This window comes from Vidua macroura, chromosome 7, assembly GCF_024509145.1.
Source record: "Vidua macroura isolate BioBank_ID:100142 chromosome 7, ASM2450914v1, whole genome shotgun sequence".
Taxonomy (NCBI): Eukaryota; Metazoa; Chordata; class Aves; order Passeriformes; family Viduidae; genus Vidua; species Vidua macroura.
The window spans coordinates 8,922,780-8,938,065 of record NC_071577.1 but is presented as its reverse complement, the minus strand read 5'-3'; the positions used below and the strand labels follow the sequence as shown (position 1 = coordinate 8,938,065).

General features: G+C 40.3%; 1 protein-coding gene across 1 annotated transcript; it reads right to left on the bottom strand.

The window, feature by feature from the left end:
- Positions 1-580: 580 nt before the first annotated feature.
- On the bottom strand, positions 581-13,059 carry ZC3H15 (zinc finger CCCH-type containing 15). Its single transcript, XM_053982873.1, has 10 exons — positions 12,907-13,059; positions 10,861-10,962; positions 8,092-8,203; positions 6,472-6,624; positions 5,441-5,532; positions 4,190-4,372; positions 3,345-3,491; positions 3,045-3,149; positions 2,688-2,814; positions 581-2,465 (listed from the first exon to the last, which is right to left on the bottom strand). Exons 1-10 carry the CDS (start codon positions 12,982-12,984, stop codon positions 2,272-2,274), a joined length of 1,293 nt encoding a protein of 430 aa, XP_053838848.1. The 5' UTR covers positions 12,985-13,059; the 3' UTR covers positions 581-2,271.
- Positions 13,060-15,286: the final 2,227 nt, after the last annotated feature.

The following is a 15,286-nucleotide window of genomic DNA, read 5'->3' as shown; positions in this document are numbered from 1 at the left end:
CTTGTAGCAGTTTCGGGTTCCCCACCCTCAGAAGTGTGAATGCTCCCCTGGCAAAGGGCTCCTGAAGAGCAGTCACCCTGCTTTCATGGTGGGAAATCTGGGCAGAGGAAGCCCAGCCAGGAGCTGTGCCAGAGTAAGTGGAGAGGAAAAAAAAAAGTGAAAACCAAACAGGGACAGCCAGCTATTATTTCCTGCCCATGTGAAGTCATCTGTCAACAGCTACTGCCTAGGAAAATCAGGTTTTCTTCAGCTAGCTTATAGATTTTCAGTGGATTTCAGTGCTATGCAAGGTGACTGAATGTTTAAATGACACCTATAGAAAGGAGTTGTGCATTCACAACCATCCTTTTAGACCCAAAAGGGCACTCAGGCACTCTTTGCCTATCCATCAGGGCTTTATTAGCTGAAATTAATGAGTCACCCTGACATTTCTCCATTGTAAAACTCAAGTAACGTGAACAAAATGCTGGCAAAGATTTAAGCTATTTACGTCAGTGAAACAGGTAAGTATTATCAAAATATGTATTATATACAAGAAACCAATCCCTAAGACACAAAACATAGCCATTTTCTTCCTTGATAATGATTAAATTACTTTTATTCCCATTTAAAATATACAACTTTGAAAATTTATGCAACATACATTCATATGAATTGCATTCTTAAGTGTCCTGATAGCCAGGTATTCTATTGCTGGCCACTATAATACAATAATCCATCAACTCTGTTTATTTATGGCCACAGGAGAAAAATCTGCATAAATAAATCTTTATATCTGATAGTGCAGCTTTTCCTTAAACACTTACATTTAGAAGTCAATTTCAGTAGGCCTCTTTCTCCCAAGCACTGCTTCTTGTTCCTACAGGAAAAAATGAATTCCACAAAGATCCCAAAAAAGGCCAAAAATTCTAAGTCTGCTACTTTAAAAATAGCATTCAAGATACAAGAGTCAATTCAGCAGTGCCAGAAATAACCAGTAAAGCTAATATTACCATCCAAAAGCAGTTTGGGAAAGCTCTCTAACAATGCCATAACTCTTACTGGGCTGGAAGTAGAGATTTAAAAGCTTTAGAAAAAAATCGATATACAAAGGGTATCATCAGTACAGCAGGACTGTGGCAGACACCACAGGGATATGGCAAGGAGGAGCAGCCCCCTGGAAAAGCACCACTGCTGAGAAATCTTTATGGCAGACACTCAATCCACTGGAAAGGACACACTGACTCGAATCAAGTGCAGTTTGCAGGATCCAGCACCTGAGGCAACTTACCCCTGTACAACTTCCTGTTATCTAGAGGACACCAAAGGGATGACAGGCATGTTTTGGACTGTAACATCCCTGCTCTGCAGAGCCTGAGGTCTTCACTAATCTACAAAAGACAGTGGGGAGAGAATGAGACTGGAATAGCAGTAAGTGATGTGTAGCAGGTATTACATGAGTTAACGGGTAGGCAGGGGATAAGAACAGCAAGGGAGAAAAGCTGGCTGCTGAATTTTACACTGCATCAAGAGTAGACAAAAAAACTGTAATGGCAGCTAGCCCAAATTTAACTGAAGCCAACATCATCACTTCTGTATCAAGACTGCAGAGAAAAACACCTACCACTCCATCAGAAAATCCAGTTCTTAACAGTTTGGTATGATATCCTAACTTAGCAGAGAAAAATCAACACAGGTATTTTAAAGTTGATAATTTTTATTTACAGATTTATTGGCAAAAGGTGGTGGGAAAGTTTAAAACATTTTAAACAGAGGGCATTGTACTGGTATTGTATGAAATATCAGTTCACAATCTTCAGTATCCAGCTGATCAAATAAAGCTAATCACCACTTAAAGAAGCATAATCTGCATCAGCTCCATTAGAGTACCCTGCCTAAAAACCACTTCAGGCAGTTTCTAAATCAACACAATCACTAATAAAAATGCGGTTTTTGTGAAGAATGTATACTTGGATTTTTGTACTGTACCTGATGTCAAATTGCCCACTTGCATACTGGCAAAGCAGTTACACTTCCTACTCTCAGTTGGAAGTTTTAATCTCACTGTCTGCAAATTCAGCTGTCGGGTAATTCTGAACTACTCTGAACGTTTTACTGTGAGCACAGCCAAGACTGGAGTAGATGAGATTGAAGGAAAACATTCCTGCTTTATCACGTGCCCACCATATTCAGCTGCATAACCATAAACATCTTGTTTAAGAATTCTATTCAAAAAGGAGAAAAAAATTTAGTCAGTTTTCACATAGGTTTAATTCCTCACTGGAGCTTTTTTCATTCTTCTAAATCAAGAGTGTTTAGTTCTTCTTCTAGTTCATCCAAGTCCTCTCCAGTAAAGAGATTTTCATCAACTGGAACTGCATCAATGACTCCATTTTCCAACTCCCCGTCTCCATCATTATCTTCCTCTAAATCATTTTGCTCACTGTTGTTTATATCACCGCCAGAAGCTTCACTTAATTTATTATCTGAAAATAAACATAAATCTTAGGCATTTCAGTGTCACAAGTTTCTTAATCACCAAATGAATTCAGAATCCTACTAAATATGCTTTCAAATTTTGAAACTATGAAGAAGCTACTTTATTTGAAATTCACACAGACTTATATTGGCCAAAATGCATGTGCCTGGTTAATATGCAAGGCTGCATAGTCAACTATGAAAACAGGTTGGAAAAAGTAACAACTTACCATCTTTTTCTACTGAAGTGTATGTGCTGAATCGCTCTGGACTAGCCACTGTAATACCAGTCTCCTCTACTGCCTTGGGGACATACAGGTTCAAATCTACATCATTTATGCACACAGGGTCTTCCATCTGGAAAATAAACCAAGATGCTCTGCATGAATTACTTTTCCACAAAAATCCTCACTTCTGCAAGATTTCTACAACATTTGTCACCTTCCACAGGAACCTTCTTATAAAATATACTCTGTGGCAGTATTAACAACCAAGCTTACTAATTTCATTGAAAGGGCTTTCAAACTGACATTTTTCAAACTTGAATGCAATTAAAATATTCCTTGATTTAATCCAGTTTCCTTTACCTCATCATCATCTCCTGCTCCTTGAACGTAATGGGTGTCATCTGCTTCTTCATCATCTGCATCAACCAACTCTGGCCGGAACTCAAATACTTCACGTCCACTAATCTAGTCACAGCAAAAGAAGCCTTCAGTTATCACTTCACGGAATTTATACTGCTTGCAAAAAACCACAAACCAACAAACCACAAAAATGGAAATGAAAATGACACACAATAATAAGCAAAACTATTTCAGGCCACCTCTTCAAAAAACTTTATTTACTTGCTCTTCTTACATAAAGAATTGGACTGTAAAACTTACCACCAATGCTTTGCCAGCTTTAAAATCTGCTTTCCTCCTCTCCATATCTTGCTCAGCCTTATCGATTTTTTCTTGTCTTTTTCTTCTCTTCCATGCAATAAAACACTCTAGAGTAATTTTGGTAACATTTGGTCCTAAGGCAGCACGCTGTCCAGAAAAGAGACTCATTAATGCTAGAAACTCTTTCCAAAGGCTATAACAAATTGCATATTTAATTACTCTTTTCTAGAAACTAGTTGAAAACATTTCTTTCCAAGTCCCTCTTGACTCTTACACTGTTAAACATACATCACCTTCTTACCATTTGACTCAACATGGGATTTTCTAGTTAGTGAGATGAGTTGGCATGAAAATTTATAGGAAAGGTGGAGGAGGAAATAAAGACAAGAGCTCAGCTCTGCTCAAGTGACACTGCCAAGCAATGGGGACAGAAAGAAGCAGAGCAGGAACACCTTCAGAAGGCCTTGTGCTCTTGGTGCTGCTGCCTCATTAGAGAGTTAAGGAGACACTGAGCTGGGGATGAGAAAAGCCACAGAAGCAGTTGTAATGGATTAATGAGAAACAGCAGTTAAGAAATAGAAGCCTCCTAAAAAGGGAAAGCAACAGCTGCACTAAGTATGGAGCTATAATTAATTCTATTCACTAATAGTTTCTAAACAATACACTATTCTATTCACTAATAGTTTCTAAACAAAAACATGAAACAACGTTATACATCCTTTGCCCCAGCTTATACAGCTCTAAAAACATCTAAGAGTTTTTTATCATAAATCAGTAATTTTTTTACGTCTCTTCAGAGTAATACAAACAGTTACCACCAAAAGATAGCTGTCTAACAACTTTACCTCTTTTTCTATTAGATCTTCTAAGGAAATTTCATCTTGCTTTTCTTCCTTCTTTTTGTCTTTTTTAAGTACAAAGCCTGGAGGGAGGGCATGGCGATACATACAGTTGTCTCCTCCACCTGGACAGACCCAGAACCATCCATATTTGTTGTTTTCAATAGCATCAAGGAAGTATTTGCAGACCTGTATAAAAACAGTGGTTGTTAGCACTGTGTCCTCTTTCCATCCCCAGCATTTTACATCCCATGTCAGAAATTCAGTAAGTCCAACTCAGCTGTGCTCAGAACAGAAGGAACATGTGAATTACATTGCTACTAAAAACAGTAGGCAAAGTAGTGCAACTGAGTATCTAAAACTCATGTAGTCAACAGCTTTTTCTTCCTCAATATGATCCCAAATAAAAAAAGACAAGATGACAGAAGCAACTCTGCACTTCTCTAAAGCCAGCAGCACATCTCTTTCTGCTCACCAACATTAGTGCAGTTTTAAACAACACAAATTGCATCTGCCTCACATGTTGTCAAACCTTCCAGCTCTGGATCCTGAGGTAAAGATGCCATCCTAGGACCTTTAACAAGCAACTCATAGTTTATATTTAGCCACAGCAATGTTTAACTTTTGAAAATTTAGGCTATACCAATAGACTATTTAATTAATTGGTATTGAAAATGACGTGAAATAGTCCCAAAGAATGAAAAAGGGATTAACCCATCATACCATTTAGTGCAGAACTAAAAAATATTGTTGAACTTCGAGCCCAGGAATTACAAATTCCTCTCAATTCATAAATTAGGTGAAAATTCAAAAGCTTATAATGCTTGTATGCCACCCAGTACATAGGTAAGTCAAAAAGTATCACAGTCACTGCAATAACAGATTTCACTAATCACAATACTTGGATTTTCTAAGCAATTAGAATGTGTTCGATACACTGCTGAAACCTTGAGCATTTCTGTAAAGTACTGCACCTACTATCCATTTGTAACATACATTAGAAAACTTTTTATGGACTGAAAAGTACTGTTGGGTCATGGTTTTCTTTCTGGTTTTGATTTTTTAATTTTTAAAGATATTACAAGAAATACTATCAGGCCAGCCATCTACTCATAATATTATTATTATGATATTCCATTCTAAATTTTTACATAATGATAAACACATCTAATGCCAGACTGCACTGCATTTAATTCCTTCTAGTACAGCTCAATTAAAAAAAAAAAAAAAAAGTAAAAAAAAAAAGAAAAGACCTACTATTTGGGTTTTGGGTTTTTTCTTTTCCGCCTCACCATGCTTCTTGTTCACCACTTCTTCCAGCTTCTTCTCATCCCAGTTGTCCATTGTATCTAGAAAAAGACAACAGATGGTTTCACAGAAAATTCCAAATACTGAACATTGCCAGCAAGCTGGTTTTCTGCCCAGTAACAGTTTTAATATGCAATTCTTACATTTTAAGTAGCTTACACTAGGGAAAATAAATTTATGTTCTTAAAATACTGTTTTCAGACTCTCCTATGTCACTCAAAAGACAATTACCTCAAAAGCCCTAGAAATTTTAATTTTGAAATGCATTAAATGTATTTCAGTTAAACATTCACTAACGTGTCATTCCATCTGTAGAGTACTGAGTGTGGACAAGGGAACAAAAGAGGAGTGGACAACTGAACAAAAGGGAAGGTTGGAGGGTAACATCCAGAAATACACTTAATCTAACTTGAGGCTTGAAAGACATAATACCAAATTATCTGTGTTAAAGTTGAAAGAAGCTTCCACCTAAAGAAGCAAATCACCAATAACAACATTAGCAGTCAGTCTGTGGGATCCCATCACATACATTTAGGATGACAGAGGCTAAAATTCAAATAAAGACTGAGACTAAGGAAATGTGAAAAAAAAAAGTTCTATAAAATCTCTAATCCCTGCCAAATAAAAGTAAAATCCCGAGTATTTTGCCAACAAGTCATTTGGAGAGAGGAAGTCACAGAAAAAATTCCCAATTACCCCATAATGTAGAACTGTGCACATTTGGCCAAACACTAGTAGCAGCTCTGGAAGGCAACTCTGGTTGCTCACTGCACTTCCCCCTTTCCCTTCTACAGAGCTTAAGAGGGAAACAGCAACTGCAAGAAAGGTCAAACGCTGCTCAGCTTGCAACTTGTACCACAGAATACATGACACTGCCATAGTCACTGCTCTTCAGGATCATAACCACAATACAGAACACATTTCATCTTAAAATTCCAGTTTCAGAATAGCTTAGCAGTAACTTTCTACAACTATTATACCTTTTTCAAGGTCTTCATCTCTTGCATCAATGTAGACACTTCGTTTTTCACACTTCCTTTCCAATGACAAATCATGAGAAAACTTGCACTTGTCTCCTTTAGTGCATTGGCCTTGCTTGAAGAAAGCACAAACTACAGATTTTGGGTCAGCACCTGAGTGAAGGAAATTTTTATATTTTAATACTGTTTTTAAGCAAAAGTTATATATTAGAAATTCTGAGAATATCAAGGATAAGTAGACAATGAAAATACATTTTAAAAATTAAATATTTAAAATGTTCATTGTAAGTACATAACTCATGTCCTTAACTTGCCAAATTTACTGCATGGTATTTACATTAAGTATCAGAGCTGCCACTAAACTATTTAAAGAAATAAATATGGTGTGCCTGAGCAAATTATCCATTTGTGAATTAGAATAATTCAGAGAAATCATTCTGTGCAACTTCTTCCCTATACATGAAGCTATTCTTGCCTCTAGTACAGAGTAAAGCATCTTCTGGATGTCAGCCTTTTCCCAACAGATCAGCAACACAATACAATAAATTACAGTAATTTAACCCACACACACTCAAACCACTTTCCTCCTTTAAAAACAGAAAGAAAATGGCTGATTAGAGACCCCAAAATAAGCAACTGTTGTTTTAATATGAACTATACAATCACCCTAACTACAGTTTAAGTAAAAATCATCCTACTAAAGAATCATTTGACCATTAGGAGGTCATTAGCAATGGAAGAAGCAGGTCTAATTGTATTTATAAGACATGACTAAATCAAATACTTTACTTGTAGCATTAAGTTCTCATGGAAGATTTTAGGCTTGAGGTTTTCACATGATGCTTCACTTTTGGTTTGACTGAAAGTGATTTCTGTACGTACAGCGACACCTGTTTAAAATGTAATCTAAAATCTGGGTAATATAAGTTTTCTGAAATAACTCAAAGTCTAAAACTGCTTGATTTAGAGAAAACTTATAAAGAAAGCTGCAGGTCACAAACAGAAAAGTGTCCTTTCTTGCTGATCAGTGCCACAGTGAGTAAATATCAGGTTTAAGTATATGAAAATCACACCTCTTTTGTCAAAAATTATTGCACATAAGCTCCAGTAGATAGGTGAGTAAAAACATCACAAAATTTGTTCAATAACCAACCTCAAGAGAGACCAAAACCAAATGTTAGGTCAGAGACAAGTAACAGGAAAGCATTTACTGTTCTGAGTACAAGTCTTCTGTTAAGACAACAGTTATGATCTTATATTCTTTCTTTGGATGTTCACACTTCCCTGGGAGTGTGAGGGAGGGAGACAGGCTGTTTTAAAGAAATACCATCACACACACACATGCCACACATCCAGAAGCATCTGATGAATCAGAACACAGCCAAGTATCTTCAGCTGTGCTGACAGCATCAATGTAGCTTTTGATATTCTAATGATCTACTGACCCCAGAGGACTTCCCAAAACAATGTCAAGTCATGACTGACAAAATACTTGGCATATTAGATGGAGAAGGAAATAGTCACATCTATTTCATTAAAATAACTGGTGTTTTTGAAGGATTATTATACCTTAAGTAGCTATATGAATAAGAAAACATAAATGAAATCAATTAGTCAAACCTTTGCTAATTTTCTGTGCAGCAACCACAGGCTTGAAGAGCTCATTTAATTCTTGTAATTCCTTTTTCTTATCTTCTTTCTTTAATTTCTTCTCACTTTCTGATTGAGCAACCTATAAACATAGAAGTAGGATGCCAGGACTCACTTCACATGAACTGCATGTTCAAACAGCCAATCATTTAACATAAGTTTACAAGGGCAGGAATGAAACAACCTGTGATGCCTGCAAGGCTTAGAATTGCTGCTCCTGTGTGTGCAGCTGGTGCACTTTACTGGCACTGACCTGTCCCACAGGAGGGACAGCAAAGTATTTAGCAAAGTAAATCTGCCAGAGAGGAGAGGTGCTGGCAGGTACCTGTAGTGTCACAGTGACCCCTACTGCACCTTTACAGGTAGGAAAGCCAATGAGAGGCATTGAAAAATCTTTTGCAGTGCAACTACTTCTAGATCTGCACAAAAAAAAAAAAAGCCTCTTTTGAGTCCCCTACATGCTGCTTTGCTCTTTCTTCTGATCTGTACAACAGGTAGAAATTACAGCAAATCTCTCCATACAAGTTGGAAGTGCTTTTAGTACATTATTTCACCTTGGATCGACTCAACATATGAATGTTTCATTACTTAACTAAGGACCAAAGACAGGAAAACAAGCTCATCCAGGGAAGGAAAACTGCATGTATAAGGAAAAAAAAACCTGACTCTGCCTCACCCTTTTTTGGGTAAGCCAGAGCAGGTGTGTGTCTATACCAAAGTGGGATGAAAGCACATAAAAGAGGACATGGGAGAAACATTCTTAGATCAGATATGAAAGGAGGTTTTAGCAAGGTGGGGGTCCATCTCTTTTTCAAGGTAACAAGTGACAGGATAAGAGGAAATGGTCTCAAGTTACCCCAGACAATGTTTAGATGAGATTTTAGGAAACATGTCATCACTGAAAGGGTGGGTCAAGCATTAGTGGACTCACCATCCCTGTAAGTGCTCCAAATGTGTAATGGGGCACTTGGGAACATGGTTTAGTGGTGAACAGGCAGTGCTGGGTTAATGGCTGGACTCAATCACCTTAGAGGTCTTCTCTACCCTTAAGGATTCTGTGTTTATTTGACTCTGGTCCTTATGGAAGCCAGTGGGACTAACACCACAAACAAGTATGTGGGTACTATTTTCTAAAATACAATGGGATATTAAAAAAGTATCTTTGTTCTTATGGTGAATTTGGCAAAAATACACCAAATTGTTTTAGAAAGGAATTAGCAGCTTGGCTAGTTTTCCTACTAAAAGTTCACAAATGCTATTTTAAATAACACACACACTCACATATGTCAGCTACAGAAAATTGTACTTTAAGAATGCTTTTGTTTCCCTTCAGAGCTCTAAAAGCTTGAAAATTAAGCTTGTCTTAAAAAAAAACAACAAACCAACAAAAACCAAACAAAATCTCCCAAAATCAAAGAAGCAAAAAAAACCCAAAGAAACAAACAAGAAATCTAAAAAGGAGCAAAAAAAAAAAACAAACAAAAAAAACAAAACCAAAACCACCCACCACCAAAGCTAAAACTCTGACAGCATTTCCATTTTAATCTCATGACAGGAGGAAAATTGCTTTAAGAAGTTCTTTCTCAAGGACAATCCTAACTGAAAGCTATTCTATAAGGTAAGAGAGGTATAATCAGGTTTAAAAATTTGGTCCTGACATACAATACTCAGTAGCTTTCAGCATTTGAGAAAGAACGCTATTTTAGGCTGGCTATTTTACATATTGGTATTTGTATACATGCCAGAAATCAAGGGATTTCATACACAAGTTTCAGAACTGCTTGAAAAGCACCAATGTTTTTGAAGTGACATCAAGGAATCTTTTCCACAACAAAAAAAATCATTAGATTTAATGACCCAAATACCAACTTTACTTTTCCAGTTGGGCTTTCCATGTTCGCTCATCCTTGTTGTGCAATAAATGTATCACGACATCATGAATTGAGCTAATGCAAATTATTATTTTACAGGCTTATTCATAGGACAGGAAGCTGGGTAAATATGTAACAGCTAGCTTTCCTAGCACTGTAGGAATAAGAGACCTGGATCATCTCCATTAAATCCATGCTTTCTGACTGAGTATAATGTAAACATTGCATCTCATTTTATTTCATCATACAGAAGAGCCAAGTTGCACACAGCAGCTCAAAATTTCAGTTTTTTTGACCAAAGAGTTCACCAAACAGATGGAGACTTGACAGACTTGTGTCCACTTAAAATTGTAATAAATACTTCTGTAAGTAGAAGAATGAGTAGGTTTATACTTCCATCTTCTTTCAATTCCATTTTTAGTAACAACTGTTAATTTCAATTGCTCACTATTTCTAAAATATGGTGGGAATTAAAGATAAAATAGAAAAAGAAGGTGCAACTGTACTTTGCTGACAGTCAGTATCTACAATTTCATTTCAGGTACACCTTAAAGTAAATTATGTTACTATGAGAATACTGTGGAGACAAACACTCACCCTGACTAGCTGAGTTTGGATAGGACACAGATCTTTTTTCACAACAAAAGCCAACCAAACAACAAATTAAAATCCAACAGACCCCCATACTCTGTACTACCTTTACACAGGTACCTAATTTACAGCTAGACAACTGTTAGCTAGATCTGTGCCAGTCACATGAGGCAAGGAACAGCTCAACTCTCTCCTTCTTCAGTACCTGACCATCTGTACAGAGAGTGAAAGACGGTTTGACAATGCAGTGGGAAAACATTCCACAATAAATGCTTACCTGACGTGGATTCTGCTGACCAAACTTAACCTGGTGAGTCACAGCCTTGATGAACTTCTGCTGCTTTGCACCTTTTTTATTCTTTAGGCCAAATGTTTTGTCCTAAATGAAGAGATAAACACAGGCATATTAATTAAAAAAACAAACAAACAAAAAAACCCCACCAAACAAAAGAAACAAAAAAAACCCCAAACCACCAAAACAACAACCCCACTCCTCTCAGGCTTTCAGTAAAATGCAGATTATTTCCTCAAGCAACACAAGCAATATAAGAAACAGTATGGACAAAATTTAGACTCCTCTAATCCTCTTCAGAAGTGGCTTTTCACCAGGACCTCCTGAACGTGGCCCTTGTGTGAGCTCTTGTTTTTATCAGCAGAGCTCCTCGTGCCTGCTATCAGTGTGAGAGTGGACACACAGCGTGCTCAGGCCTCTCAAGGCAACAGGACAAGATGTTTCTGGAGACTACCCAGGGAACAGCTGAGGAAAACAGAACAACTGGTTAGCCACAACTACTGCTGGTTTCTCTTCCATCTACCTGAAATCACTCATTACTTCTGTCTTTAACTATTCAGATAGGCATCTACATAACACACACACACTACTTTTCTATTATCACATGTGACATACTACTTTTTATTTTCAACTATTGGAAGCTTTTTCTTTTCCCACTGTACTAATTTGAAGTAAAGTCTTTATCTACATCAGGTCTGGACAGGTGTCTCAACTTCCTAAAATCCACTGCTTGAAGTTTCTGTTTACTGCCTAAACCAATTCTTCCTCTGCATCTTCTGCTTTACTGTTAAGCAGAAGTTTCTATACCAAATCTATGAAAGAAATTTCACAAAAAAAACCAAAAAAACCCCAAAAAACCAGCTTACTTTCACATGAGTAGCTGAGGCAGAAATTATATTTTGTAACCAAAATACCTCCCTTAAAATCTTACCCATGCCTTTGATTTGATACCAACATTTTCCTCCTTGAAGGAAAAAGTGCCAGATGCTCATCCACTGAAAATAGCTCAGTGCAAATCTGATTTTGGAAATCTAACAATCCAAAAAGTATATTATAAATTAATTACAAAATAAACAGGTCCAAGTTTCCAGACTCATGCTGTTTTCACAACATGTTCCCTACAAATAGCAGTTTTTCTGTTACTTGGTGCTAACTGGAGAAGTGAAAACAATTAGTTGGGGAAGAAAATTTATCATTTACACACTTGATTTCCACTGTAAGTATTACATAGAAAATATAAACCCTGTGTATTTGATTTATATAAAAATCTATTGCTAACAATTAATGCCAGTTTTTCATCTTTTAGCTACATTTCTTTGTAATAAAAAGCGGAATTTTTTCCGAGGCAGCTACATTCAGCAAGAACCTCGGGAACTCCAATGTCAGGAGAAGACAAGACCAACTGCTCTAACCTGACCTTTCCAAAACCCACAGAAACGACAACCCACAACCTCAGATTTAAAGGAACACACTCATTACACGGGCATTTCACCTGAGCAGCATCCTTCATGCCAATAATTCAGGTAAATATTTAAATTCCTGTAACTACTCTGCTTGTACTCTCAGCATAAATTCACACACAGTAGAGAGAAACACACACACACCCCAGCGGGCTTTTTTTTTTTTTTTTCAATCTGGTCGCACGAGTCAAATTGTAACAGAACCCACCGCAAATGGGAGGGAGGAGCCAACGAATCATTAAGGTGCGAAGCGATCTCCGGAGACCACCTGGTCCTACCCCCAAAAGCACAAACCTACACCGCAGCCAGCCGCACTCTGGGCGTGCACGGACACACACGACACCGGGACGCACACGAGAAAGGGCGAGGGAAAAAAGACAGCACAGCAGCGTTGTCACATCGCGTTCAGGCCCAGCACAGCTCGGGCCTGCCCATGTCCCGGCCGGAGCCGGGCCCAAGCAGCGCACAGAAGCCAGCGCCTCGCGGGGAACAGAGAGGTTCTGGCTCCCCGATCCTGGGAAGGGCCCAGCGAGAGGCCGCGGCGGGAGAGCGCCGGCCTGGGCCTCCTCACCTCGATGATCTTCTCCTTCTTCTTCTGGTCGGCCTTCTTGCTGCCCCCCGCCGGCTGCTGCTGCTTCTTGGGGGGCATGGCGGGGCGGGGCGGGGCGGGGCGGCTCCCGCGGGGGCTCGGGCCGGGCCGGGCCGGGCCGGGACGGGCCGGGAAGCGCTCGGGCCGCGCCGCCGCCGCGGGGGAGGCGCACTGGCTCCCGCGGGGCACGATGGGAGCGCGCCGCCGGCCGGCCAATCGCCTCCCGGCAGGCAGCGCGCGCCGCGGGACGTCACGGAGGGGGCGTTGCGAGTGACGTCATGGGTGGGGCCGAGCCGCGTGAGGTCACGGGAGCGTGCGTGGTGTTCAGTGGCGGGAAGTGCGTGAGGGAGTGTGAGGGACAGTGCTCTGCTGGTCAGAGGCGGTGGTTTCCGTGTGAGGGACACTGCTCTGCTGGTCAGAGGCGGTGGTTTCCGTGTGAGGGACACTGCTCTGCTGGTCAGAGGCGGGGTTTTCCGTGTGAGGGACAGTGCTCTGCTGGTCAGAGGCGGTGGTTTCCGTGTGAGGGACAGTGCTCTGCTGGTCAGAGGCGGTGGTTTCCGTGTGAGGGACAGTGCTCTGCTGGTCAGAGGCGGTGGTTTCCGTGTGAGGGACACTGCTCTGCTGGTCAGAGGCGGTGGTTTCCTTGTGAGGGGGAAGGGACGCTGCTCTGCTGGTCAGAGGCGGGGGTTTGTGTGTGAGGGACCGTGAGGGACAGTGCTCTGCTGGTCAGAGGCGGTGGTTTCTGTGTGAGGAAGAAAGGGACACTGCTCCGCTTGTTAGAGGCGATGGTTTCCGTATGAGGGAGAGTGAGGGACAGCGCTCTGCTTGTCAGAGGCTGTGGTTTCCTTCTGACGAGAAAGGGACACTGCTCTGCTGGTCAGAGGCGGTGGTTTCCGTGTGAGGGACTGTGCTCTGCTTGTCAGAGGTTGTGCTTTCCGTGTGAGGGGAAAGGGACGCTGCTCTGCTGGTCAGAAGCGGGGGTTTCTGTGTGAGGGAGAAAGGGCTGCGAGCGCCCTCAGCGACTCGGTCTGAAAGGGCCCGTCAGGTTCTCTAAGGATGGGCGTGCGGGACATGTTTGTTGCAGACCCCAGCACAGTCTGAGCTTTTGAACTCTAGGAAAAATGTGCAGGCTTAATAGATTACGAGTATTAACTTCTTCGTCCAGGGGGACTTAGATGCGGGGAGGATCCGTATTCAGGGAGGAATATGCAGAAGGCTGTACCTTCCTAGGGCCTTGGCCTCTGGGGAAAGGACAGAAAGTGATATGCGGCTGGGAATTTGGGATTAAAGGAATATGTGTGCTCCAGAAACTCGGGAGAGACCCCAGAGGGGTATGGCGCAGTGGGCTCTCTCCCTTTATTCCAATAAAATTGATTCTTGCAGGACTCCAATCTCTCCGTCGTGGACAGTGGCTTTTTGCATCGTGATTTTCCACACACTTAGGATTGTGAGAAACGAAGTTCAGGATAAAGAATTTTTGTAAAGTTTAATATGGGATAAAAGAAGAGACAAAAATCCAGCGCTGGGGTGCTCCTGGCTGACAGCCAAAGAACACGCCAGTACATACAGACAGCGTTATCTTTATATGGTTACATCACATGCATATTCATACATTATTCAAACAGTCTTGCAAATTTTCTGACGTTTTGGGAACTCCTTTGTTTGACTTCTTCACACTCCGGCTTATCTGCATGACATCCTGTGCGTCAGGTCAATATATTTTATTCTTATGTCTCCATCCTGCTGTTTCACATCTTCTGATAAGGGTTTAGTATGTCCTCCTTAAATTTAACATGGTATTCTCTAATTGTCCTCCGGTGCCCTGGTTTGTGTCATGGTTATCACTTGGACGGGTCAGTCAGTGGATGGCCTTACACTGTTCTTAGTTACACAAAAGCCTTTTCACATCTTATGTTTTGCTAAGGTCTGCAGTACAATACATTCATCACACTATTATTTCTGTAAGTGATACACAGGTGTTACATTCATGACACTACTATTTCTACGAGCAATACAGGGCATACTTAAGCTGATTATATGATATTAACAAGCAGCTAAAAAGAGTTATAATTTGTACTATATCTAAACACTTTTAATCAATAACAATGTGCAAAAGCTAATGCATAAATGCAAATGCCAATATTACCTGGTCATTTTTAACAGGATCTACTGCATCCTGAAGGACACACAAAACAGACAATTAAATGTCAGGGGGACAAACAGCATCTCCCAGGCTCTATGAACCGTCAGGTGATAAATAAATCCCAACTCAGCTGCCCACATGGGCATCTCTCCCCAGGGAAGGGCTCACAGCTGCCAGCCTGACAGAGTTCAAGATGTCCTGTGTGAGGCTAAGAGCTGG